The following is a 25,497-nucleotide window of genomic DNA, read 5'->3' on the forward strand; positions in this document are numbered from 1 at the left end:
AAGAAGGAGATTAAGTCTTGGGGAAACCTTAATAATGTATATAAAAACCTAATGGTGGAGAGTAAGGACAAAAGAGCTTCTCAGTGATGCTCAGTGACAGACTGAGAGAAAATTGGTATACATAGAAATATAGGACATCCAACTTAAACATAATAAAACATTTTTCCCGTGAGGGTTGTTGAAAGTGAGGCACAGGCTGGGATTTACTTTGCTGAGGAGATTAACACGGGTATCACCAGTGGAGATAGAGAAGTTACTGTTCCACTCTGCTCAGCTCTTTTCAAGCCACCCCTGGAGTACTGCATACGGTTTTGGTCCCTGCTATATAAAAATGAGGGTCAGGAGAAGGGCCACAAAGGTGATCAAAGGACTGGGAAGCCTGCTGAATGAGGAAAGGCTGAGAGACCTGGGTTTGTTCAGCCTGGAGAAAAGAAAGCTCAGGGGAGACCTCATCAGCTTGGTCTAGTATTTAAAGGGTGGCTACAAAGAAGACAGAGACTCCCTTTTTTACAGGAGGCACACAGAACAGATGAGGGGTAATGGGCACAAGTTACTCCTGGGGAGATTCCGGTTGGATGCTAGAGGAAAATTTTTCACAATGAGAACAATCAGCCTTTGGAATAATCTCATTGGGAAGTGGTGGATTTCCCAATATTGAATACTTTTAAGATTCATCCAGAGAGGGTGCTGGGCCATCTTGTCTAGGCTGTGCTTACCAAGAAAAATTAGACCAGATGACCCCTGAAGTCCTTTCCAACCTGGGATTCTATGATTAATCTTAGTTTATCTTTTTAATTTGTTTTTTTTAATAATCTCTTCAGCAAGAAAATGGACAGTAGAAATATAACTATGTGAAAAAGGGGAGATGCCAACTCAGAACATCCTGAATATGCCTTTATGCAATAATTCAAAGAGATTGTACCTTAACATCAGCTGTTTCAACCTTCTTTAACCTGATTACTTTCTCCAATGTTTCCAGCTCTTCTTTACTACGTTTCTTCAATGGATAATTCTTCACTTCATGAGCCGTATGGAAGCTCTGTTCAAATTAAAAACAAACAAACAAGAAACCAACTAAACAAAGAAAACCCCAAAACAAAACCCCCAAGGTAAAAAGTTCTCCAGATAGCATCTATCAATTCATTTTTCAATATCTGAATATTGAACAGTTATGAAGACTTCTTAAAATCTTTATCCACAGAATTCAACTAGAAAGAGTTTGGGTTTTTTAAGTGACTTGTTCTTTCACCACTCTTGAGATAAACCAGTTTCATCAGCTTGACCAATCTCCCTCTGTTTAAAATAGGCAAAATCAGGGTTAAATTTTGCCTTTATATTCTGTGTAGCAGAAGTCATACTGACTGCACACAGAAAAATAACATCTCCTTTTAGCAACACTGCATAAAGATATTCTCTGACACAAAGGAATTCAAAAGTTGCTTATTTGCTTATCAGCACTCTTATCCAACTTAGAAGGTAAAATCAGCCAGGCTCAGACACAATGAACTGAATAAAAGATTTCCATGAGACCTGAGAAGAAATGAGTTTTTTCCTATGCCAGCAAATCAGAAATGTGTTATACTTCTATTTATTTTGTCTTTGTACCTTAAAGAATCAAGAAATTACTGCAGAAAATTAATTAGAAAGCAGAGGTTACCTTAACTGCACGTCCTTTTACATACATAGCATCCCAGCATTCACGTTTGATGACATCCTGCACATAGCGGTTGGCTAAATTCTCCATCTCAATCTCCTTCCTAGTCTTTCAAGATATACAGAAAATAGCATGATGTGGTGCAAAATAAGATATGGGCAATTTGTATTGAGTTATTGAATGAATCCTAACAGATGAAATGACTTACCGGTATTTTATCATCTTAGACTATTGCAGCTATCTTCTCTAAAAACTATATTCCATACTACTTAAAAAGCATCATTTTGTATGTGCAGAAAAGCATTCTAGAGCTCAAGCGACTTGCCCAAGGCCAGTGTCAGATTTACAGTTTCTGGCATAGATCCTATTCCAATTGGCAATGCATCAGCAGCTTCACCTGCTACAAATACTTTTATCTTTTCCTCCTCAGCAGCAAACAGCAACTTTGAGATCTTCCTCTGCTCTTGAATCATTCCTTCTCCTTTTCACTGCTAGTTTTAAGATGTTCTCCCCCCATTCTAACATACCATAATCACTTTTTGTTCAGCCTCTGCTTGAGCTTTTTCCTGTTCTTCTATATCCAGGTTGAACTCCTGTGGCTCTAGTTTCTCAGTGTCTGGCACCTGTTCATTTTCAAGCATCATTTTCTGAATCTGTTTTTTTTAAAAACAGGTATAAGGAATAAAAAGTAATTTGGATGTGAATAGAGGCCATAAAGGAAGGATACTTGTAAAGGAAACTGGAAAGCTGAGCCATTACCCTTGTGAGAAACTCACAGTTTCACGCAGCTTTTCTACTTTCATTTCCAGCTCTTTCTTCTGGTTACCAAACCTCTGGGTCTCTTCTTTCATAACCTGACATACATCAAATATATTGTTGAAAGACAAAAATAGACAAGAGAAAAAAAATACGTAAATAATCTAAAGGAACATTATCTGTATAGAAAACAAAACTCCAAAGGCTTAATAACTGAAACAGACATAATCCTAATTCAATAGGATGATTCTTTGAAGTGCTCAAGAGAAAGAAGATTGTACAACCAGGTCACGCTGTAAATTGGTTGTACAGCAACAGAGCATAGAGGAAAGAAAATCTAAGAACGAAGTAATTACAAGTGCAATGATTACATAAACATTGAACTGCAGAAAGCCTACTGCCAGAATTTGTTAAATGTTTTGTATTCCTCAGATTTTTCACTGTAACTAAGCATTTCCAGTGGCATATTTAAAGAAACAAGTAAACTAAAACATCTGGTACTCATTCTGGAAGCAGTGAAAGTTTCTTGCGCCTACAGCCTTGACAATTCATCTCTTGGGGAAAATTCTGCAACTAGTCTGCACCTCTGGAATTTGCTTTCTAAAATAAATTTACAGCTTTAAGTAAGATTATAGCTATTGATTGAAAGAAAGGGATGTATCCTTCTGACCTTAGATGGACTCCATCCTCTAACAGTCTCATGCAAGTCTCTTAGGACATTAATGAGCATCTTAAAACAACCTAGAACCGTACTGCTGCCTTCAATCCTTGCTTCTCATCACCTATCCCTACCTAATACTAATAATCATGTGGTACTTGTGTGTATGCACAGTCACACGGATTTGTCAAAAAATGCCAGCAGAGATGGCAAAGCATGAGCACCAGCATCAAAGCAGGAACAGGAATACATGTCTGGGAGAGATGGAGAAGATGCCACTTTCAGTAGCAGTATGTCTTTGACTTGAGCCACTTAGGAAACTGCATCATAATTTGGAAAGTCACTCTTGGAATCACTCAGAAAGCAATGATATTTTGCTTTGTCCTATCACTGAACCTCAAAAGCTGCACAAAAATACACAGCTCTGGTTCATATCAGAAAGAACTCCTAGCATTCCTAAATTCACATTTCTGTGGAAAAAAGAAATCTATGCTAGCAGTAACATAGCAGTTTCCAGGCTCACAAAGTGCTAAATCCCCTCTCTGTAAATCTTTGATGCACTTTTACTTATAAAAAATTTGGTTACATAACATACCTCAGCCTTAACCTGAAATAAACCTCAGGGGTTCTGTAATTAATGTCATATTGTTGAGTATTGATTTATCAGTGCAGTAGAATTTGTTATTCTGGCCCTTGGGAAGAAGAGAGCGCTGCTTGGTTCCTGGTAATAATATTCTATGCAATTTTTTGACATTTAGAAGAAGAAAGTTTTAACAAGTTTCTAAAGGAACCGATTTCTCTGGCTTTTCTTTTTTTGTTCAGAGCTCCTATTGTGCTACCTGCTTTCCCTGATGCATTTATAACCTTGAGCTAGGATTTCTAAAAGTCTCGACTGCAATGCCTTAAAGAGAGGTCCAAATGTCAGAAAAGCTTTAGAAACTAGATTTCTTTACAGCATATAATTTGGCACTGCAAATCACTAGTGACTCTTGAAAATTCTGGTTTTGATTAATACTTGTTTTATGAAAGTACCTTCTTTATTTTCTGACCTATCCATGTCATGTCAATGGTTCCAGATGAATACAAAGTGGTGATGTTTCCATCTTCTTCTGTCACCTCTACATTGGAAGATCTAAGTGCTGCCTCCTGAAATTAAGGGTATAAACATCCATTTCAGATACTTAGAGAGAATGAAAGAGACAGAGATGAAATAAAAAATGGACTCACATTAGAAGCACCACCACCAGATTCCAGAGCATTACAAAATTTTTATTCCCTAACCAGTCTCCCGATTTGATCCTGCAAAGCCTTGCTATTATGCGAAGCCTTTTGAGACCTCACTTTGAGTATTGTGTGCAGTTCTGGTGTCCTCAACATAAAAAGGACATGGAACTGCTGGAACAAGTCCAGAGGAGGGCCACGAGGATGATCAGGGGACTGGAGCACCTCCCATATGAAGACAGGCTGAGAAAGTTGGGGCTGTTCAGCCTGGAGAAGAGAAGGCTGCGTGGGGACCTCATAGCAGCCTTCCAGCATCTGAAGGGGGCCTATAGGGATGCTGGGGGTGGACTCTTCATTAGGGACTGTAGAGATAGGTCAAGGGACAGTGGGTTAAAACTTAAACAGGGGAAGTTTAGGTTAGATATAAGGAAGAAGTTCTTTACTGTAAGGGTGGTGAAGCACTGGAATGGGTTGCCCAAGGAAGTGGTAAATGCCCCATCCCTGGCAGTGTTTAAGGCCAGGTTGGAGACATTTAGTGTGAGGTGTCCCTACCCATGGCAGGGGGATTGGAACTAGATGATCTTAAGGTCCTTTCCCACCCTAACTATTCTATGATTCTATGATTTGAAGACTGAAACAGGCTGACTGTACTAATCTCTGTAATCACGGCTTTGCCTGATTCCAGCAGAAAAATATATGACTAGTAACACACAATGTATAGCAGTAACATCACACTGGGAATGACACATAATTTCATGAGGAGAAACTGACTTTCACTGAGTTTTCTGTGGCTGAAGAAACCAAGTGAAATTGATGATCTGAATGTCATCCTCATGTAACTATTCCATCTCCTTGATAACAGTATTCTACAAATAAATAATTAAGCATATTCAGCCTGTCCTCAGGGGTATTCTTTTACTTTTACAAAAGGATCACAGTTGCTTTAGAGGACAGTTTTAATCATGTGTAATTTAAGGATAATGATCAAACTTTTTCCCCCTTAAAAACAAAGAAAATACCTTAACTTTCTCTTCTGGAAGTGATCCTAATTTGGATTCTGGGCCAAACTGCCATTCTGCCATAGATTTTAAAAAAGCATTTTCATTTGAAGTAGACTTGTTCAGTATAGCCAGAAGAGATTTCCAGTAAGAAGCAGCTTCCTTAACTTCAGTTTTCTTTAACTTCCTAGTTAACAGAAAGGCAACCAATGTATTTTATATGCATTATGGAAAACAAAGAAAGTATTAAATATTTGTAATTGTTATCTTTATAACACAATTAAGTTGTTTAAAAATGTCTAGTCAATATTTTTCCATACGATTCAGTATTGTTTTTCTAGAACTGCAGAATTAAATGAAGTTTCCACAGAATTATAAATTCTAAAAAATGGATTACCCAGTTTAGAAATATCGCTCTGGCAGAGACATCTTTAATCTGTGCATCTACCTGAAGAATTGTTATGTATTTCTGTAATACATATATTACAGAAAAGCTGTAGTTTCAAGTGTCTCTTACTCCTGATGTCTGCTGAGTTCTCTATAGCCAAAGTTGGATTCTCATTAAATCTGTGATATCTCCTAATAGCTGAGTTAAAATAGTATCTCATGAGATTACACCCCTTACATTTCCAGAGAACCCCTTCCAGATGGTTTATTTGAGAATGGTAAGAAACTCAGTATAGGTAACACTAAGATACTCGTGTATCTTGTATTGCAACCATACCCAAAGTACTAGACTTCTCGTGAGCTAGGTACACAGGAGCAATTTTATATCTAGCCAATTCTTCTCCTTACTTTCAGACTAATAAATGGGAAGTCTAGATTCACTAATAGATACAAAAATTAGCCTGTCAGGATATAAATAATTTACAGCAATATTGGTCTGCCACTTTATACATACTTCCATTTCAGACACACCAGGGCACCATCATTTTTGCCATTAACAAGGATGAATTTGCCATCCAGCGAAAATACCACGGATCTGATTCCCCCTCCTTGATGTGAGTGACAATGCTTTTGAGCAAGTATATCCTAGAAAAGTCATAGAAGCAGTGTCAGCAAACATGTTTTTCTAATAGGATATGTATGTAAATTATACTTCTTGGCTTTTAGATAAAAGTCACTCCAAAGTACATAAAAGACTAGGATTTATGAGTTTAAAAAGTCTGACTACAGATGGCGCAAGTTCATAGTATACTTATGTTGCAGAATATAAATAAGAGTAATAAAATTATCTTCCCTAAGATATATTGGAGAAGAAAGCAGTTTGTATGATTGTATACATATTCATTATAAAAACAATTTTACTGTATAATTCTATGTCAATTCATGTTCAACATAAATTTTTCCGGAACGCCTCATATTCAAGTGAAGAGAAGCTTACAGTAAAAGAATGTAGCTTTCACACCTCTTTCTCACGTAAATCAAACAAAGCCTGTGCCTGGATGCCTACCTACCATAGAAAAAGTATCATAGACGAGCAAAACACCATCCTTTGCTGCTGATGCGAGCCACCGGCTGTTGGGTGATAAACAGAGGAAACCTGATCCCAACTGATTGCCAGGAGTCCTCTTTTCTGATAAAAACACTGATGAAACTTCTGACATATTCTGCCAAAAAAACAAACTGTTAGCAGCAGTTCAGGTGATGGCAATATCCATGTCATTTTGAGAAGACTAGTGAGAGCTTGCAGGTTATCACATGCAGTGCAGTTTCAAATATTGTTGGATTTCTGAGGTCAGGAAGCAGTATCATTGCTATGCTGCTGATTCTCATCTCTTCAAGAGGGTCTGTATGCAGTATGTTTGGGCCTGGAGTTTGTTGGCTCAGAAAGTAAGGGACATGTCAAAGAGGAACGCTCACGCTTGGAATTCACCTTCTTGCTTGACCTAACTCTTAAACTGAGGGACACCTATGAGCTTCAGAGAGCTGAAGTTCATCAACAGACAATGACAGTGGCTTCCTGAAGCCCCCACTACTTCACTGTGAGGGAGGGCTGGCCTGGGTTTGCAGTTGCATCTTAGAGTCGTGGGCTCACATTGGCTCAGTTCCTTCAATAGCTGGATATTCAGGTTACTCAGCAGATTGCACAAAAGCACAGCTCCAATACAGAAGCTACATGTGAAGTGCCTGCAAGCCATATGAGTTTTAAGAACAACTATTTAGCTTTTTCTGTAATAGAAAAAGGAGATTGCTTCTGCCAGGTTTCTGAGCAGGTGGATATTGAAAGTTGATGTTTATGGATGGAGTAGGTATTTTTAGTGCAGAGGGGATTTAAGATAATATCCTGCTATATTCACTTCACCCACAGCCTTTGTTCACTGGTATTTAACCATGACCCAAAATAAAGCAGCGTCAGAGAATTACCTCTTCAGAGAGACGGTATTTACAGATGAAAGGTGCACAGGTGCAGTAGCCATACACAGTGTTATCCTTCAACCTGACTGCTGAGCTCAGGGAGTAATCCAGATCATATCGCTTCATTTTAATGGCACTAGCATTAAACATTCCACGTGCATTAACATACTTATCATTCTCTAAAAGATTAACGAAAAAAAAAGCCAGGAAGAGGCATCACTACCACTAATGCAGGTGCTTCATCTCTGAAGTAATAATAAAAAACAATCTCAGCAAGGAGTGAGCATGATGTGAGTTTTCAAAGAGGAGATTGGGAATTAAGATACCTATCTTGCTTTAACATTAACTCTGTGGGTTGGCTGATGTAGCACACTGCAGTGAAGCAGAGGGATAAGTCTACTAGCTCTAAAGAACTAGAAACAGTTTAATCACAGTGATGTGACAATTTGCATGCACTGATTTACCCTTCTACTTGGGTATTATTTAAGCAGTGCTAATCAGTTTGCAAGGAGGTTCATGTCATCATTGCCTTCATCTAGAATTTATTTAGGTATCTTTGCCTAAATAGCCTGTGTAGTATTGGTTAAAACACTTCACATCTTCAAAAGGGCATTTTATTCTTTTTGTTTCCTTAATTTGAGCTTTAAAGAAACACCTGAAATCAAGACATGCAATAACTGTAGATCTTTAGCAACTTTGAAAATCAAGCCCCATTTTATGTCTAAAAATAGGCATAAAAAGAAGCCCAACATAGCAAATATTAAAAAAAAATACTAACTTCATTGAAAACTACTTTTTAAAAAGCTTGCAAATTGTAAGTCCTCTTAAAAACTAAATATAAATAACTAGAAAGCCTGACATTAGGCTTTCTAACAATTTTACATACGTTTTCTCTACAAATGGCTTTGTTAGTAATTCAATTGCTTATAATAGGAGTGAAGTGATATAAAAATAGCATTTTAATAATGAACACAGAATGCCTTTTGCTTTAATATGATAGGTAGAAGACATCACTGAAACCTCAAGCTATACTGATTTAGCAATTCTCAGATGGAAAAGACATAAAACTGGAAGCATATGGTGCCACTGCCAACTAAGTCTGTCCTGCACTGGCTGCATGGTGAGGACACAAAGAGTGTCTAATATTAATTAGCCTGCAGTGTGCCTTAGTTAAGTTAATGCATTTAAGCCTTCTCATGACAACTGAATTAGTTTCCCAGCTGATTCCAGTGTCCCAAATTGATGTATTCCTAGAATATCAGACTCAATTAAAAGCTCTGTGATAACTCATGACACTCAGGTCCATTTTTCCTCACTTTAGTACTTCCAAAATACTATATTACACCTATGTGTCCTGAATAACACAAACACATTACTGAGTTGTTTCACGGCTGAGTTTGGAATTTATAAAACAAATCATGAACACTATTGGAGCATTTAACATGGATTAGCTGATTTAGTGAAAAACTAACAAGTTCCTTTCATTTTACTGCCAGATTATGAATAGCTATTCTGTGATATCCCAATATGTACATTGCACACTGAAGATATACAGGGCCAGATTTCCAGAATGTGAATGGAAGTGCACCATTTTTAAGTCTCCTTAATTCTCCCCTTTTCCCCATAGTGCCATTTTTTTATTGAATGTGTCTCTTCAAGGTTCCTAATTCAGACACAAGTTAATATTTGTTATATACAGTGGACTCTCCCCTTGGTGCTTTTATATAGAAAAGCAAACACAGGTAATCATGAGTTTTTAAAATATATCAACCTTTAACTTTTTGTAATGATATATTATATACCTTTAATAATTATCTGAAGAGGCTGTTGAGGCTGATTCCACTTAACACTTGATATGCTAGTCTGCATAGGCATGATGCCAAGTTCAAGGCCTCTTTGTGGCCAAGTTTGGGCATTGCCCACATAGTAGCACTAATAATAATAACAACAACAACAACCAGTAGTAGTAGTAAAGTGGTGGCTTTGTGATTCTGAAAGTGAATTACTCCTCTCCTTCCTTTCTTAGCCTTCCCTCAAAATATCACAGTCTTTCTGCTGAAATGATTCAGCTGACTATGAGTCTACAGACAGCGTGAAAAATGATGCCCCAGAGGATATACAGATGAGATGAAAAAAGAGATTAAGATAGTTAGTATTTTGTATTAAGGGATAGCAATATGTTCTTGCCTTAGAAAAACATCACATAGTGTGTATTTCAACTCTTACCTGTTGCAAGGGCTGAAGATAAACAAAAAGTTTCCAGTCTTGCCCGCTGGACCGCTGCTATATTAAGAAGTACCACCACTTCAACTAAGTCACTCTTGAAGTCAGAAAGTACAGAAAGATCCAGCACTTCACCTGCCAACTCTGAAGCAGGTAGGGAACACCAATGCAATTTGTTACTGAAGCAGGGTAGTGCTTTTTTCACTAAGATACCATGTGAAACAAAATGAGATCTCTCTTTATAATACATCTCTGGTCAACCGCACAGTTTTGAACTTGCATTAAAATGTCAGACAAGCCACAGCCAGTTTTCAGAAAGTGCTGCATGCACAAAACTTCAGCTTGAGGCATCAAGTGCGGAGAATGCTAAGCACCAGTGTGTTATTATTACATTAAACATTCAAATCTGAGTTTACATGCAGCTTGAATTGTAGCAATTTGGAGGCTGTCTGCTGGTAACTGCCAGATAAAGCATAGAAAAGCCTCCTCTAAGAAGCCAGCCAGACAATGAAAACATGATCAGGCAAATTGTGAAAATTTTCTAAGGAGATGTAATACTACATTTGTCAAACCAATAAAAATGATAAAATAAAGTATTTTATACTTAAAATTATGGTGAAGATCTATATGCACAAATACGTTCTGTAAGTATACAGATTTTCCAGGGCAAAATATGGTTGGGAAATAGGTGGGAAGAATATGTTTAGTCTTCAAAAAAAGTAAGGAAAGTGGCATAGTCTGACCAGCAAATATGCTTAAATTGCAGCAAATAAAGAGTGAAAACACAAAGTAATTAATGTTGTTACATATATTACCTATGTATCCAAGAACTTCAAATAATTTTGAAGGCCGGGCATCTAGAATAAAGATGTGTCCTTGTGTAGCTCTAGCGATGAGGAACTGGCCACTCTGATCATAACTAGGTAAAATATAAATCCAAGGAAACCCCAGTTCAATACAGTCAATAAAAAGGGTCAAATAATTCCGCTCCCATATCTCTGCTAACTTCACTGAGGGCATAAATGCAACTGGATTTGCAGCTTTTAGGATACTGGGTTACAAAGCCCAGTGCAATTTCTAATTGAGCGGGTGGTCAGTCTGAAGCTAACAATACTACATAGCATCTGTGTTAACAGCTTTATTATATCTTTCTTTGAAATTCACTTCTTTAAAAATAAAACTCCTATAGGGATTTTTATATTATTCTGAATAGCCATGTCTTTGGTTGCATTGATTTGACTTCAAATAAGCTGCTTTCTGTATGTATTTTTAGTGGTTTAGCTTAGGTAACTGTGAAAAGAAATTATGTCTAAGTCTCCAAATAACACACATATTTATATTAAAGTTTAACAGTTCAAAATCCATTCTATTTGATGAAAAGCAGAAGTAAAATAATCTTAGACTCTTCAATAGCTGAAAAAAACAAAAAGGCCTTTTAGATTACTAGATCGAATTATAAGAAGTCTGGTAAATTTTGGAACTGTAAGCAAATGAGTAACTAGCAATGGTAATAAAAATCCACTATATAAGAATGGATGACCAAAAGGCTTAAACTTAACTTCATAAAACCTCAAAATTGTATTCAATGAGAAATAGCCCTCTAAATTCAGATACATGGAATTGTGTGTAATTACTGCATCTGGGAGGATCTGTCAGAAAGTATCTTACGCATCAGTATCTTTGGTGCACAGTTAAAGCTTCTTAAAATACAGGTTTTATTCTATTTTTCTCATATCAAATCTTGCTACTACTCCTCTTGCAAGCAATTAAAGTAATTGAAGCTGTTAAAATATTTTTATTATTTTTAGAATAAAAGCTAAGTTTTTTTTTTTTTTTGCTTAACAGCATTACTCAAGCAACAGATTGACAATATTCCTGCCCTTGTAACGAGATACTTACTGCAAAGACAGCACTGGAAATTCGGAAACAAAAATTCTGTGAACAACCCGTGGAGCTTCAGCTTCCGTAATGTCAAGGAAATAGATTTGACCTCTTTTGGTCCCTACAGCAACGCTGTTGGAGGAGGGACAGCAAGCCATAGCAGTTGCCTAGTTGAGAAGTAAAAGATACTTAACAGTTCCATATCTCTCTATATATTATCCTACATGTCAGTAACCATTTTCTTTTACTATTTAAAAAAATTTGGAGAAGAAACCTGAAATGGTTTATCTAAAAACAAATAAAGTTTTGGAGACATCACAGGGATTTTACCTGTGCTTTGTGCCTACCTATCAACAGATAATTCTGTGCTCCCCAGAAAATAAAATTAAATTGACTATCCAGATTTTAAGTGAAAGAAGTTCCACCTAAATAAAACAGTGACTGCATTGTTACATCTACAGCTGTAACAGAAAGTGATTTTTTTTCTTACTATGTCAGATTTCAGGGTCTGAATGCACCTTAAAGCAGGGCAAAGCATTAGCAGTTTGAAATACTTATATCAACTCAATCCTTAAAACCTGCTTTTCAGATCAGTCATGGAATTTAGCTTTTATACACCTGAAACTTTTCTTTTGGTTATGACACTCATTAAAATTAAAAAGTAATAAAGTAATATCATAAAAATTGTGCTTATTATTTACAAATATGTGCTTAAAGACAGATCATGAGGACATTAGGTTGAAATGTTTCCTCTGCTTTACGGCTGGGTTAAATACAAAATTAGTCCAAGGAAACATTCTGAAAGACAATCTTTTTTAAATCTGTTTCATGGGTTTTTTAAAGACACTACTGAGCTTTCCTTATCACTGCTTGATACAAATCTGTGGAATATTATGCTATGAATTGAAAAATATTAGAGAAAACTTTAAGTATCAGTCACTATATAAGCTCCTGGTTACATGTACCTGAACATTAAGGTTTAGCTTGCTGAGGCCAGTTCCATCTTTCAGCAACCAAACTTGTACTTCACCCAAAATTGTTACAGACTGTTGAAGAGAGAAAAACACAGTCAAAGGAGGGTGGAATAAACAAATAGCCTGGAAGCAACTGGTGATCTCCTATGGAATATAAATTCAGCTAATGTCTGAGCATAGCAGATCAAAGGCCACTAGTTTTGCTCGCAATTATCTTGCATCAAGTCCAGTTGCTGCAAGGTGCACCTGCCTAAAGAAAACATACAACAATTTTTGTTAATTGCTGCAGGTCACAGGAATGGTCTTTAAGCAGAACGATACAATCTAGGATAAAACATGTAAGCTTGATCAATATTAGCACTTCCACCATTCAGCCAGCAATAGGAAAACCTGGTTTTAATTTTCTTTGCATAAGAAAGCACTTAAGAACAGGTCTTGTTTTCCCACATGAAAAAAGATATATATCATAATGGAGCTTAAGTTCTTGTATACAGGCATTTTTCTAATTCCACAGTAAAGTATAGATAGAGATCAATCAAGCCCCACATTGCTCATTGAGAGTTAGGTAAAATCTATCATTCCCATGTTAACAACAAACAAACAGATTCAGCAAACCTGATTGATTAAGACCCCAGGTTCCTAGGCTGGCTACTTGAAGAATTAATGGCCTGGAGATGAACTGCTGGTTAAAATATGCTTGGCAGGAGTCAAAGACATAGGAGGAAAGCAAGGAATTTCTCATAATGGACAGATGAGTAAGACCTTTTTTATCCCTGGACCCAGGACAGAGGCATCTCTCAGGCTGGTCCAATTGTGCTGAAGGCTGAAAAGATAAGTAGGAATTTCTTGTTCCAACATCTGTTTCCTGAATTGAATCCACCTTTTGCTCAGCTATGCTCCTGAACATAGCGAGTCACACAAATCAGCAGCAGAACCAATAAGACATTTTAGCAATCTGTGAATTATCTACCCTGCATTCTAGGGCAAGTTCTGACCCTTTTATAGGCCATACCTGAATTAATGCCATTTACTTCTGTAACAGATATCAGAACAGTCTCAATCTCTGCAGTGCTTTAGATTCTGGGCCTTAGCAACGTACTAGTTACCTGAAAAAAGCCACTATTACATATAAAACAGAATACTGTTTCTTACCACACAGTACTTGTTCCCTGGAAGAAAATCAGCTGCCAGAAAACAACTTCTGCATGTGTCCAGGAGTTTGACAGCTTCTCCACTATCTGCAGGTTTGTAAGTATAGAGTGTCCCCTGAAAAAAAAGAGAAATAATTCATCACTGGCCTATGAAAGTTTTCATTAAGACCCTCTGAAGACTTCAACAAAAAAATAGCCATCTTTCTAAGCTTCACTCTTTAAAGTTTTATATTTGACTCTAAACTGAGGTAAAAAGTGCCCAGTAGAATTCTCATTAAATCAATGGATTATATTAGACACTAGCTGAAGATCAGGTTAGTTCATTTTAGAGTGATCTAGCCTGTCACATTTTCAAGAAGTTCTGCTTCTCAAAATTGCTTTAATAAAATAATTTAAACCCACTCTATTTCATGTCACTCCAGGAATCAATAAATATTCTAAACCAATATAAAATACATATCATAAATCTTAAGCTTTAAGAGACATTTTTATCTAAAGATCTCAAAGCCTCTTAGAAACAATTCATAACTAACATTAACAAAGATTCTAGATAATCTTATTTTACAAAAGGAGAATGAAATCAGTGTGACTGAAGTTATCATTGCACTGCTGTCCTGAAAACAGAACATCCTGACACGCACAAAAAACATTTTAAGAGATTTAAAAATGCCAATTTCAATGATGAAAGGTCTGCAAGAAAGGTAGAATTTCAGTATTTGGGACCCCTGTGTAAATTCATGTACCTCAAGATGGTCGAAGAAGGATCTTGGACTGGGCTGCCAGACAAATTCAGGTACATGAACAGAACAGCTCTACTGCATAGCCACAGTAGGTCTGATGTACACGACCTACTCTTTTCTTACTGGGCAGGCACACATCAAGCCTAGAGCTCATGCTCAGTTGGTCCAATGTGACCTGAACACACTGCGGACCCTAAAGTTACTCCACTGTACACGCACAACTGTTTTTGTTGGGAAATCTCAGCATTAGATACTATATAATTCACCACCTGTAGGAGACAAATGTTCTGTGCTTCATTAAAAGCCTTTCCAATCTTTCATTAAAAAGCACAAGCTGATATGATTTGTGACTTGTGTGATTAGATTAGACATTTCAGGCTAATGATACCAGCATACACATATAGCATCACAGGAAAATCCCACTATGTCATGCCATTATCTCAAATGCTATACCTGGTCAGTGACAAGCAGAAGTACGGTGTAATCAGGGGAGAATATGAGGCTGGATATGGGTTGTAAGATATCAGCATAGATTTTCATCTCGTACTGCAGACCTTTGATTTGATAAAAGAACAAAATGCCCTCCTGTGCAGAAAAATACAAATCCACATGAGGTCTAGGTCATTTCTCTGGCAAACTGAACTTCAAGAAGTTCTGTAAAATCTCTAAACTAACAGTGTTTAACTGTATCCCATCACTAACAGACTCATTTGCCTTTAGTGTATTTAAATCCAGTGTGTTTTTACCCTGGGTAATAAATCTACTGAAAAATGAAGGTATTCTTTAATACAAGTCTTAGTAACAGTCCATGCCTAATAAAAACAGACTCTTTCATCAGTTAATTCTTCAGATTTCATATTGATTTTTTTGAGACAGTATGACACTTTGTCCCACTCTTAAGCAGTAATGTACAATGGTATTGTCAGTTTGGGTTAAATACTGAGTTAAGAGTTGAACAAAACAATTTGGCAGTTCCCTCAGCCATTTTCTCTCTTGCTTTTTGTCCATCCTCCTTTTCTGTTCCTCCAGAATACTCGTTATCTTTTGTTAAAAGAAAGATTGTCCTCTTTTATTGCTTCTTTGACCACAAAAATAGAATCCCTTCCCACCCTGCTCCCTTCCAATTTCTTGTCTCAATTCTTAACAAAGAAAATACATACAACATCAGAGAGGACCCTTATAGCTCTGCAGCCCTCCACTTTTTTCCTAACTCCTGTCTTTGTGGTGAACTCTGCAAATATACTCCCTTTGAACGTTCTTTGATTTTCACACAGTAAGCTAAAAGCATAAAAGATGCCTTACACTTCCAGCTGTGTACAGTCCCTTGTTACAAAATGCCATGCCAAATAAAACTGGTTTTTGCAGATCCGTTGGTTTATCACCTGAGAGCACAAAACCAACATAAAACATCAAATTTGATTTATTGCAACAATGTGTTTCAACTTCAAAACTGAGATGATTTACTATTTGCGAGTAAAAAGGCTTTGTGGGCTAAATATTCTTTGGACTTTTGCTGTGATAATGAAGCAGAAGGTTGGTATACATAATTTGAAGTGACAGTACTACTGTGGTGAACTAGAAATTTGAGAAATCATTTGACTTTTGTAAGGGCTGCTAAATAGCCACATTAAAGTCGGTCAATAGCAGAATCATTTATGTTGGAAGGGACCCTAGAAGTCCTCTGATCCAATCTCATGATCAGCACAGAGCCAACTTCAAACTGAGAGCCAACTTCAAAGTTAGATCATGTTGTCCAGAGTCACATGCAGATGAGGTTTAAATATATCCGAGAGTGGAATTTCCATAGCATCTCTTGGCAACTTGTCCCAGTGTCTGACTGCCTTCACTGTGAAAGTGTTTTTATTCCTAGTATCTATCCAGAATTTCCATTGTCCTTTGCCTGTCTGATTCTATTTCCTCTCTAACCTTTCATTAAGTAGGTAAAGCAATAGTAAAATCCCCCATTTTTGTTTCTTCAGGCTGAACAAACATGGTTCTTCCAGCCTACCTTTGTGTGGTGGGTACTGAGACTCTGCAATAATCTTTGTGGCCCTGTGCTGAAGTTCTTCCATTATGTGAGTATCTTTTTTCTACTGTGGAGCCCAAAACAGTGTTTGAAACAACTCCCTAAATACTAACTCAACTAAGTTTCAAGTGATTGCAGTTCAAAAAAAAAGTTACTAAAACTAAGCAGTAGGGAACCTATTCTAGCATCCTTATTCCAATGTAAATTAGAATGAAGAGAAATTATTTCACTGCCACTGTTTTTCCTGAGGCTATTCATTTGGCTGTCTGTTAGCACAAAAGCTATTAATCATTTGTCATGTAAACATACAAAAAATTGCTATCAATGTGTCTTACAGAGGCCAGTGTGAACAGAGTCTCTCTAAGCAGTGGCTTCCAGCTGTACTCTCATATTATTACTCCCAGAAATAGACATCAGTGGTGCTATTAGCTTAATTTGAACATGGAAATACCTTTCTTTCTCTGTACTTCTTTATGAACATACGATACGATGTCCGCTATTTTACGCAGGTGATCTGCACAAGAGAAAACAACTTATAACATCAACCTTGTTTATATGTCAATATTGCAGTGAAAGTCAGCTGTATTCCAGTCTACCAAATGATAGCCCAGTTTCAGTACACTCAATCTTCCCCAGCATCCACCATTTCTTTCATTTATGCAACTGAGCAGGCATAATCTTTCTATGATTGAGCTTACAGCTGTAAAAGGGGATAGCAATACTTGGCATGGAGAGTGGTACAGAGGCAGATTTATATATCTTCTAGTGCTAAGTGCTGGTATTCTTATTTCTAACCATGGGTTTGTTGTTTTTTTTTTTTTGATGTACTTACGAAGGAAACTTCCCTTCAGCCTCATAAAAATGCCTAAGTGAAATATTGTGGCCGCTTATGGTTCTGTTTGCAACACCATAATAGGAATTTAGCATGTGCTTAAAGCTGGGCATGCATTTAAGCATTCTGCTAAACAGATACAGGTTGCAGTATGCTTTATATTAAGCAGAAGGTTCATTATAATATGAATACAGACAGTTGTGTTTGTTAGACAGTTTTAGGGCAGGACTCAAAGAAGAATATACAGGTCAATGAAAAGCCCAGATGGCAAATATTCTTGTTTCTTTCCACTGAAGTGCCAAAAACATTTCTGGTCACACCTCAGCTTTTTTATTTGTTGATGATTTCCAGATCTTGATTTGGTAAGCTTAAAACTCTGCTAATTTCAAAAGCAGAGAAATAGTGCTGGTTTGTTGGGGTATTTTTAAGAGCAGCCTTCCATTTCTGTGTTAACTATTACAGCACTTTGGGAATGTCAGGGAAACTTGCTGTAGCTTAAAACCCCAGGTATTACATGACAAAACAAGAAAACAAATTACCACCAGCCTGTCTATAATAGAATCATAGAGCCATTAGGTTGTAAAGGACCTTTAAGATCGAGTCCCACCATAAACCTAACACTGCTAAGTCTACCACTAAGCTATGTCCCTAAGTGCCGCATCTACAGGTTTTTTAAATACCTCCAGGGATGGTGGATGGTGACTCCACCACTTCCCTGGGCAGCCTGTTCCAGTATTTGACAACCTCTTTGGTGAAGAAATTTTTCCTAATATCCAGTCTGATTCAGTGTTTATTAGTGAAACAGTTCTAAGCTGGTGTAAACCAGGATATTACCCAGTTGTAGTGCTAGGGAGAATTATATTCCAATACTCCTCTTAGACCTGACTGAACCAGTGAACTTCATGTATACAGTTGGACTGACACCTTCCATCCCTGCAAAGGATGATAGGTACAGGCTGCCACTGCCAAAACATTTTATGTCAGCTGTGTCTCACTGTCCTCCATCTTGGGAGTGTTCTGAATGGGCACAGTAGGGTAGCAAGTGGCATTCTATTAAGCAATCAGCGTTGTTGTTTGAAGACTCATAATGAGTCTTCAAAGATATGTTCTAACATCATCTAACACACCAAATGAGGACAATCCAATATTTCATGCGAAATAAAATAAAGTCTTGGTACTTACCTAGTAGTAAAAAGACTGTGTATAGCTGGTACATTAATAATTTAGAATTAATCTCATAGGACTGGTTAACAAGGTCTGGGCTCCTAGAAATATTGTTCATTTTATCAGTTTTGATAAAAACGAAAGCCAAAAAAGAAACCCAAATAGAAGTTCAAAAGATACTTCAAATTCTTATCATACCAATAAGAGAAATATGGTTCTACAATATAGCTTTACAATTTCTGTAAGGTATGCAACAGAAGAACAGAAGAAAGCAAAAAATCCACTTTCCTCACTACTTGAACACACAATGCAGCTATTTCTTACCAGGCAGAGGTTTTTGTTGAAGAACAGAAACACTGCACGTCTCAGCATTAATTGCCAAAACATATCCTTCTTTGCAGCCCACATAAACTTCTGAGGTTGCAGACCAGCAGTGGGCAGTGGGATGCAGTAAAGGCTTAATATAATTTCTAGGCTGCAGCACAAAAAGAAACAAATTCAATCAACAATTGGCAAGTATCTGTACAAGCAGTTACATACATTTTAAGGCAAAAAAATAAAAGATCATTAACTTAAAGAGTGTGACCACTTGTACAACATCAGCCTTACTTTATTCAGTCATTTGTTCACTGAGGCTTGTAACTTGAGAAACAAGAACATTTTCCAGAAAAGTCTATGTCTGGAGATAGTTTCTTCAAAGGAAAAAATATCCATTATGGATTCTTGTCATGAAAAGTTTTACGAAAAGACAATTGTAATAAAATGGTCCTGGGGAAGAAGTGGAGTTAAGTGGCTTATCATGGGAAAGCATGGTAAAGAAAACTCAGGTGCCAATTGTAAGGAATATTGAAACAAAACTAAATCAATCTAATTCAAGAAAGAAAAGGATCGAAAGCAGTAGGAGATTTCAATTCCTTTCACTCTGCTGCCCCATTGTGGTTACACCTTGGTACGTACCCAGCCTCAGAACCTTGTTCCAGAGTATGGAACCCTAACACATTTCAAAGAAGCAAACAGCACTGGCAACGGGCTTGCTTTTCTTACTTGCCTCTTACGCATCCCTTAGGAGAGGGCTACAGCCTCCAGGGATGATGTAATATAGGCTGAGGACAGCTCCTTTCAATAATAGCCTAAATAAATGGTTCTCCACTTTGGATGCTCACATCAACATGGAAAAAATTGATCTCAACTGGCTCAGATTTTGTGATAAAGAACAAAAACCCTTCTGTCAAATACTATGAAGATAGGCAGAGCTTTGTCAGGCCATGATACCATTCCCACTGCATTCAGCTGAATGCACCTCATGCACTCAGGAGAAGCAGGATGTCTCTTATTAACTGAAAAAACACTGATGATAGGAGAGAGGAAAATAACTCAAAGGTTATTTTCCTCGACCAATGTTGAGGCACATATTTTAGACCAGAGTCAGACAACTGCTCATGGATATTTGTAATGGTACACAAATTATTAGTGCTAATAACTATTGATACATCTGCCACAGCAGCCTGTCAATGTACAGTGACAATGAAGAACAGTAGTTACTGCAGCTCTATAATGGGCAGCCTTGCCCATTACAGCAACTGTAATCTGAAGATATATGGAAATCTAAGAAACACAGCAAGTTCAGTCATTTCAATCTCTCTCAAAGTTGCTGCATTAGACACTTTTCAACACAAGGGTCTTGGTAAAACAGTATTTCAAAGGAGTATCTTCTCCATCAAGTATATTCTCATTAACTTGTGTGGGAACTGCTTTGCCAAAGCCATATGTTCCGTGCTGGGGTGCTGGAAGAGGGTGTTTAACCTGATAAGACATATGCATATCCAGTGGGGGGGGTTACATGACCCAGCGGTGGCTCAGTTTTTCTGTTAGATTAAAGATGGTACATACGTATACAGGCATGCATGGAGGGGAGAGTCAGTGCTGTAAGGCACAATAAAAGCAAGTCCTGCAAAAAAAATCACTCATCTATTATAGTCTGGAGCAAGGTGAAAATATGCAAGAAATTGGTTCAGTCTCTCCTAGTGCTAAACGTAAGTGCAGTACCTCACAACTCACAGGAAACAACATAGCACCACAAGAACAAATAGAACAACAGCAGCATGTATTTCTGACAAAAACACCAAACCAAACTAACCTAAATTCTTTCCTTCCTAAAGAACCTGTTGTTCATTACCTTGTCAATATTCTCAACCTAAATACACACACCTAGGGAATTTAGACAGGAAATAACTACCAAAATATTTATCATGTAATTTGAAAGAAAAGGAAATCTTCATCAAAGACTAGTAGAACAATCTGCTCTTACTCTAGGAATATTTCTAAAGAGAACATGATCATCTTGAAGGTGCTAAAAAGAAATCTAGGTTTCTCTGAAGGCAGTTAGGAATGCAAAGACCTTAGAGTGGTTTCTAGTGTAGAATCATAGAATGGTTTGGGTTGGAAAGGACCTTAAGATCACCTAGTTCCAGCTCTCCTGCCATGGGCAGGGATACCTCCCGCTAGATGAGGTTGCTCAAGCTCTTGCCCAACCTTTTCAACCAAGTATGGTTGAGAGCACAGACTTTCCATGTGGAAAAGTTCATGACATGATTCTGCAAGTTCAAGCAGAAGAACCTAGCACTTCTGAGCGGAATAGCATCCTTTCAAAGACAGAAAAGTTCTATTAAGCCTCAGAGACCTAACATAGTAGTTGTTTCCACCCCCCCACCCCCCCCCCCACCTCTTGTAATTCACTTTACAGGCTAAAGAACAAAGTGAGTTTTGCAGTTCATCATCTGTACATAATGCAAGAGGCAGCAAGGCAGAAGAAAAAGGCAATGCCCCTGATGAGCATTTTCATTTGCTGTGTTCTAAGCAATCTGAAATAAAAGCAGCTCATGTGTAAACAGAATCAGTAGATGACGTTTGTTTGTAGTTTCTGATTGCGCTGGAAACCAAGGGCATCAGCAGGTACACAGTGAAAAACCTCTGTGAAATCTGAATGCATGAAGCTATGAAAAGATGATGAGGTCAGGAAAGCCTCATTCCCTGTTTTCATCTTTTATTTTGCGTTACAAGAAAAGTTTATGGCAGAAACCTGTGGTATACTAATCTGATAATACAGAACTCACATTTATCCAAAGAAAAGACATAGTGTAATGCCAGTAACATCTTATACATAGTAGTCTGGGCATTACATATCACAAGTCACCACATAGAAATTGATGGTATTAATCTTAGAACAGAATCCCAGATTTGCAACTTGAATGTTTTCACACTGGCAGATGCTTCTGGCTGATAATCAAGTGAAGGTAAATTTCAAAGGGGGAACAGTTTTAAGGCCTCTCAAAAGAGGCATCTCAAGGGAAGCTAAGAAGTAAATGATCAAATACAAAGTGAGACAAACAGGCAAGCCCAACACTGACAATGGTATTGGAGTGTATTTCAGAAGCAGAGGTTGCTGTTCGGAACAAAGCCTCCCATGTTTCCATAGCTTGTGACTTTTCAGCCAAAAAGAAAACAAATCCCAAGGGGAAGTAAGGATACCTGAAGGTTACTATCAGTTTAGCAGGGTTTTAGTTTTTCAGGGTTTCAGCAGGCCACATCAGCTTGGGCATGGTTAAATGCTGACATGCTTATACTGCTTCTGGGATACAGATTAGTGCCTCCACTGTGCAGATATATGACTATGCTAGGGCCTGTGCAGCAGCCGCATGACTTCTAAGTCTCCTGTCAAAATGGATTTAAAAAGTATTATTGAAACAACAGATCTATTTACTGGGTTGTACCTGTTTAACAAACATTAAATTATTAACACCTATTTGCATAAAAAAGTATAATGACTTGGAATAGTAAAAAGGAAAAAAAAACCACAGTAATTACCATGAATGTTTCTGCTTCATCTCCTTCCAGTCCAGCAATGGCTGAAACTGGTAAAAGAGGGCCATAGTATGGGTCTTCATCATAAGAAATTGGGAAAAACAAATCCGTATGATGACTCACCGACCCTTGTGCATCAGGGAGTTCCACAGGGCTGTGAAAAAGCAAGAGACACTGTCTGAGGAGAAGAAATAAGATGAATAGTACAGGTTGATATAAAACTGAGAAGCAGGTTTTCAAAAGTTTGAGACACCATCTCATTTAAGGGGATTTGCTTCTGTGAGAGTAATGAAGGACTGTTGTAGACAATCATTTCACACAGCACACACCATTTTACTGAAAAGTAATAGTAAGGCTACTACAAAAGAGGAATGTTCCTAATGCACAGAAACAGATTGCCATGTTCTAGCTCAGTCTTGTTGCCCTGTATAAACAACCATTCTATGTTATTGTTTCCTTATTGACCAGGATTAGTAAAGTCACACACTCAACTTGCATATGCTGCGAGGATTCCTGCTTAATGTTTACTTGCAGACCGTTTAATGATGATGAAAAATTAGTAGCACTATTTGCTTATTGTAATCCAGAAATTGGCGTATGAGTAGCAGTTACAATGCCTCTACTGAACAGAATGAAAAGCGAGGAAAAGGAAACGAGAATACATGTATTTTCACATGTGTACTCTATACAGACAAGATGCAAAAACCTCTTCAGTGTTCTTTTCAGATCTCAAATTAAGGCCTTGTCTATACTTTCACTAGTATATGGCAATAGTTGGCAATATATTCATAGTTAACATGCGAGTTCTATACCAACCTCAAAAACCATTTTTGCATAAATAAATTCTAGGTTTGCTGTACTCAGTGAATTGCAGACAGAGCCACCAGTAAATTGGCCTCACAAGGTGTAAATCACACAGAAAATTGTTACTTTTTGGTACAATTTGAAAATAAAACAGTATGTTGTTTAACTATGCCTACCATGAAGAAACTTGATCCAAATGTGGTGATTTCCTAGCCACAAAAGCACTACTCAACATAGCCATTTGCAGGAAAGTAGTCCAGGTACTACCTTAGTTCAGTTATGCAGCTTTTGATGGAGACTGCCAAGTCAGTTGATTAGTATTAGCTTCATGATGTGCATAATCTGGACATGTGAGTGCTAAGAAATTAAATCATAAATTCAATTAACTTGACTTACCAGATAGATCCACACTGGTAGTGATTTAGCAATTACTGATTGCAACTGCTTAGTGAACTAAATTGGATTAAATTCTTTCAGAACAGATGTAGGCTGCTAGTTTTAGTTATTAAAATAAACAACTATTTTTTTCTCTTAACCTAAAGGGTCTTCCACTTACTTTCGCTTCAGATGATGTTCATCATTATTCCTTTCAATATGCCAGACAGTAACATTGCTCTCATCAACAAGACAGAGTTGTTGCCAATTCATAGGGTTAAAACTCATAGATGTCACTGTTACCCCTGGCTGAGACTCACTGCACAGGAGGATATTTTCTTGCCAGTTCCTTCATTAAGGAGAGTAAAAGAAAATCAAATCCATTAAATAAGTCAAAAACATTCATATTAAAGATAGGATGTGGTTATGACTGATTTTTAAGATCAAGTCTGGAGAACAAATATTTTGACACTGACAAAAAATTTCTGTTGTCAAACAAGTTAGGTCCTCGTGAGAGTGCAAAGGAGGTGGTTAATTAGCCACACCAAAAATTATTACTGCTACAAAAAGATTGAATAACAAAATAATTTTGAAAACTGCCATTTTAGAAACCTTATCATGCACTTCCTTTTGTGAAAAGATCAACAGACTCATGAGACATGGATTTTTTTCCATCAGTTCCATCAGTGACTACTTCAATGATCCAAACAATCAACTCTTTGGCATCCCAGACCTCAGCCTTGCTTTTACAACCCATGCTTTTCCTGATTATAATGCCTGCAAGCTTGCAGTTGGGAGGGATTATTATTAGGAAATAAACCACAGTCAGCCCCTGATTGTCTATGGATTAATTACTTAGGTAGTACAATAACTTTGCTGTGAATGCAGACACGCAAGCTATGGCTGCATTAACTAACATGAGCACAAACCAGCAGAATTTGTGTAGGGCTGTTATGTATAGCTGATACAAGGCTAGGAATCTGCTTTCCACTGAATTTCCTTTTGTCCAGTGTAACCTATTTTATGTTCTTGTAATTGTATTTCTCCATTATCTAGATCAATTTTGACTGCATTTGCATTTTTAGGTGCTGTCTAAGAACTGATTAACATCATTTGAAGCAAATGGTTAAAACTGCTTCTTAATTTATTGGATGATATATCTGACTGTTAATCTAAATAACATTTACAGCTTTAGTATTTATCTTTACTGCTGAGAGGAAACAAAACCTAAAATGCATACACCGCTGTAAATGGATTTAGTATAATCCTAGTTTTCTGGCCTGTAATAAATTCACTCACATAAACAGGTCAGGATGCAAGACAATGGTTAATATTGATGGCATATGCAAAAAATGAGAAGTATTCACACATACACAGAAACTCTCATTAAAATTACAGAAAGCTATAAGCTGCAATCCTGACTTCAAAAGATATCAGCATAGCTCTTTCTCTAAAGATCTGTCAGCATGTTCTCATCTCATACCTAACAGATAGTGGCAACACCCTTTTATAGTAGATAAAATACTAAGATCTGAAACTATATAGTACATGCATCTGAAAAAGAATCTGGCATTAAGCCTCCCCTTTGAACAGAACAGAATAAAGATATAGGGATAAAATATCTCAGATGAAAGGCAGCTTTTAGTTATCCATAAGCTTTCTATATTTTGAGACTGACATAACTTTCAAAACATCTTTTATACCTCTGATTCTAAACTGCTTAAAATACAGGAACTCTGCAATTATTATACTGCAATTACACATTGAGATTTCTCTCATCTGTACACATACATTTCTACAATGAATGAACAATACAATCCA

General features: G+C 37.2%; 1 protein-coding gene across 4 annotated transcripts in view; it reads right to left on the reverse strand.

Annotated features, from left to right (window-relative positions):
• Positions 1 to 25,497, reverse strand: part of CFAP43 (cilia and flagella associated protein 43) — a 52,605-nt gene that overhangs the window by 21,408 nt on the left and 5,700 nt on the right. For 3 of the 4 annotated variants that reach the window (XR_010610957.1, XM_065672194.1, XM_065672193.1), the window contains exons 4-23: positions 23,858 to 24,025; positions 22,501 to 22,651; positions 18,961 to 19,111; positions 17,092 to 17,154; positions 15,917 to 15,996; positions 15,068 to 15,199; positions 13,876 to 13,989; positions 12,715 to 12,795; positions 11,768 to 11,916; positions 10,684 to 10,787; positions 9,872 to 10,012; positions 7,655 to 7,824; positions 6,745 to 6,897; positions 6,189 to 6,319; positions 5,309 to 5,474; positions 4,101 to 4,214; positions 2,431 to 2,508; positions 2,182 to 2,307; positions 1,658 to 1,762; positions 923 to 1,039 (exon numbers count right to left, since the gene is read on the reverse strand). Coding sequence is in view for 3 of the 4 variants with exons in the window: in XM_065672194.1 (XP_065528266.1) it covers positions 923 to 1,039; positions 1,658 to 1,762; positions 2,182 to 2,307; positions 2,431 to 2,508; positions 4,101 to 4,214; positions 5,309 to 5,474; positions 6,189 to 6,319; positions 6,745 to 6,897; positions 7,655 to 7,824; positions 9,872 to 10,012; positions 10,684 to 10,787; positions 11,768 to 11,916; positions 12,715 to 12,795; positions 13,876 to 13,989; positions 15,068 to 15,199; positions 15,917 to 15,996; positions 17,092 to 17,154; positions 18,961 to 19,111; positions 22,501 to 22,651; positions 23,858 to 24,025 (2,494 nt within the window). In the remaining variant the exon portion in view is untranslated. The remainder of the gene's footprint in view (positions 1 to 922; positions 1,040 to 1,657; positions 1,763 to 2,181; positions 2,308 to 2,430; positions 2,509 to 4,100; positions 4,215 to 5,308; positions 5,475 to 6,188; positions 6,320 to 6,744; positions 6,898 to 7,654; positions 7,825 to 9,871; positions 10,013 to 10,683; positions 10,788 to 11,767; positions 11,917 to 12,714; positions 12,796 to 13,875; positions 13,990 to 15,067; positions 15,200 to 15,916; positions 15,997 to 17,091; positions 17,155 to 18,960; positions 19,112 to 22,500; positions 22,652 to 23,857; positions 24,026 to 25,497) is intronic. The other variant, XM_065672195.1, reaches the window with a different exon arrangement.

The sequence above is a fragment of the Lathamus discolor genome, chromosome 3 (assembly GCF_037157495.1).
Source record: "Lathamus discolor isolate bLatDis1 chromosome 3, bLatDis1.hap1, whole genome shotgun sequence".
Taxonomy (NCBI): domain Eukaryota; kingdom Metazoa; phylum Chordata; class Aves; order Psittaciformes; family Psittacidae; genus Lathamus; species Lathamus discolor.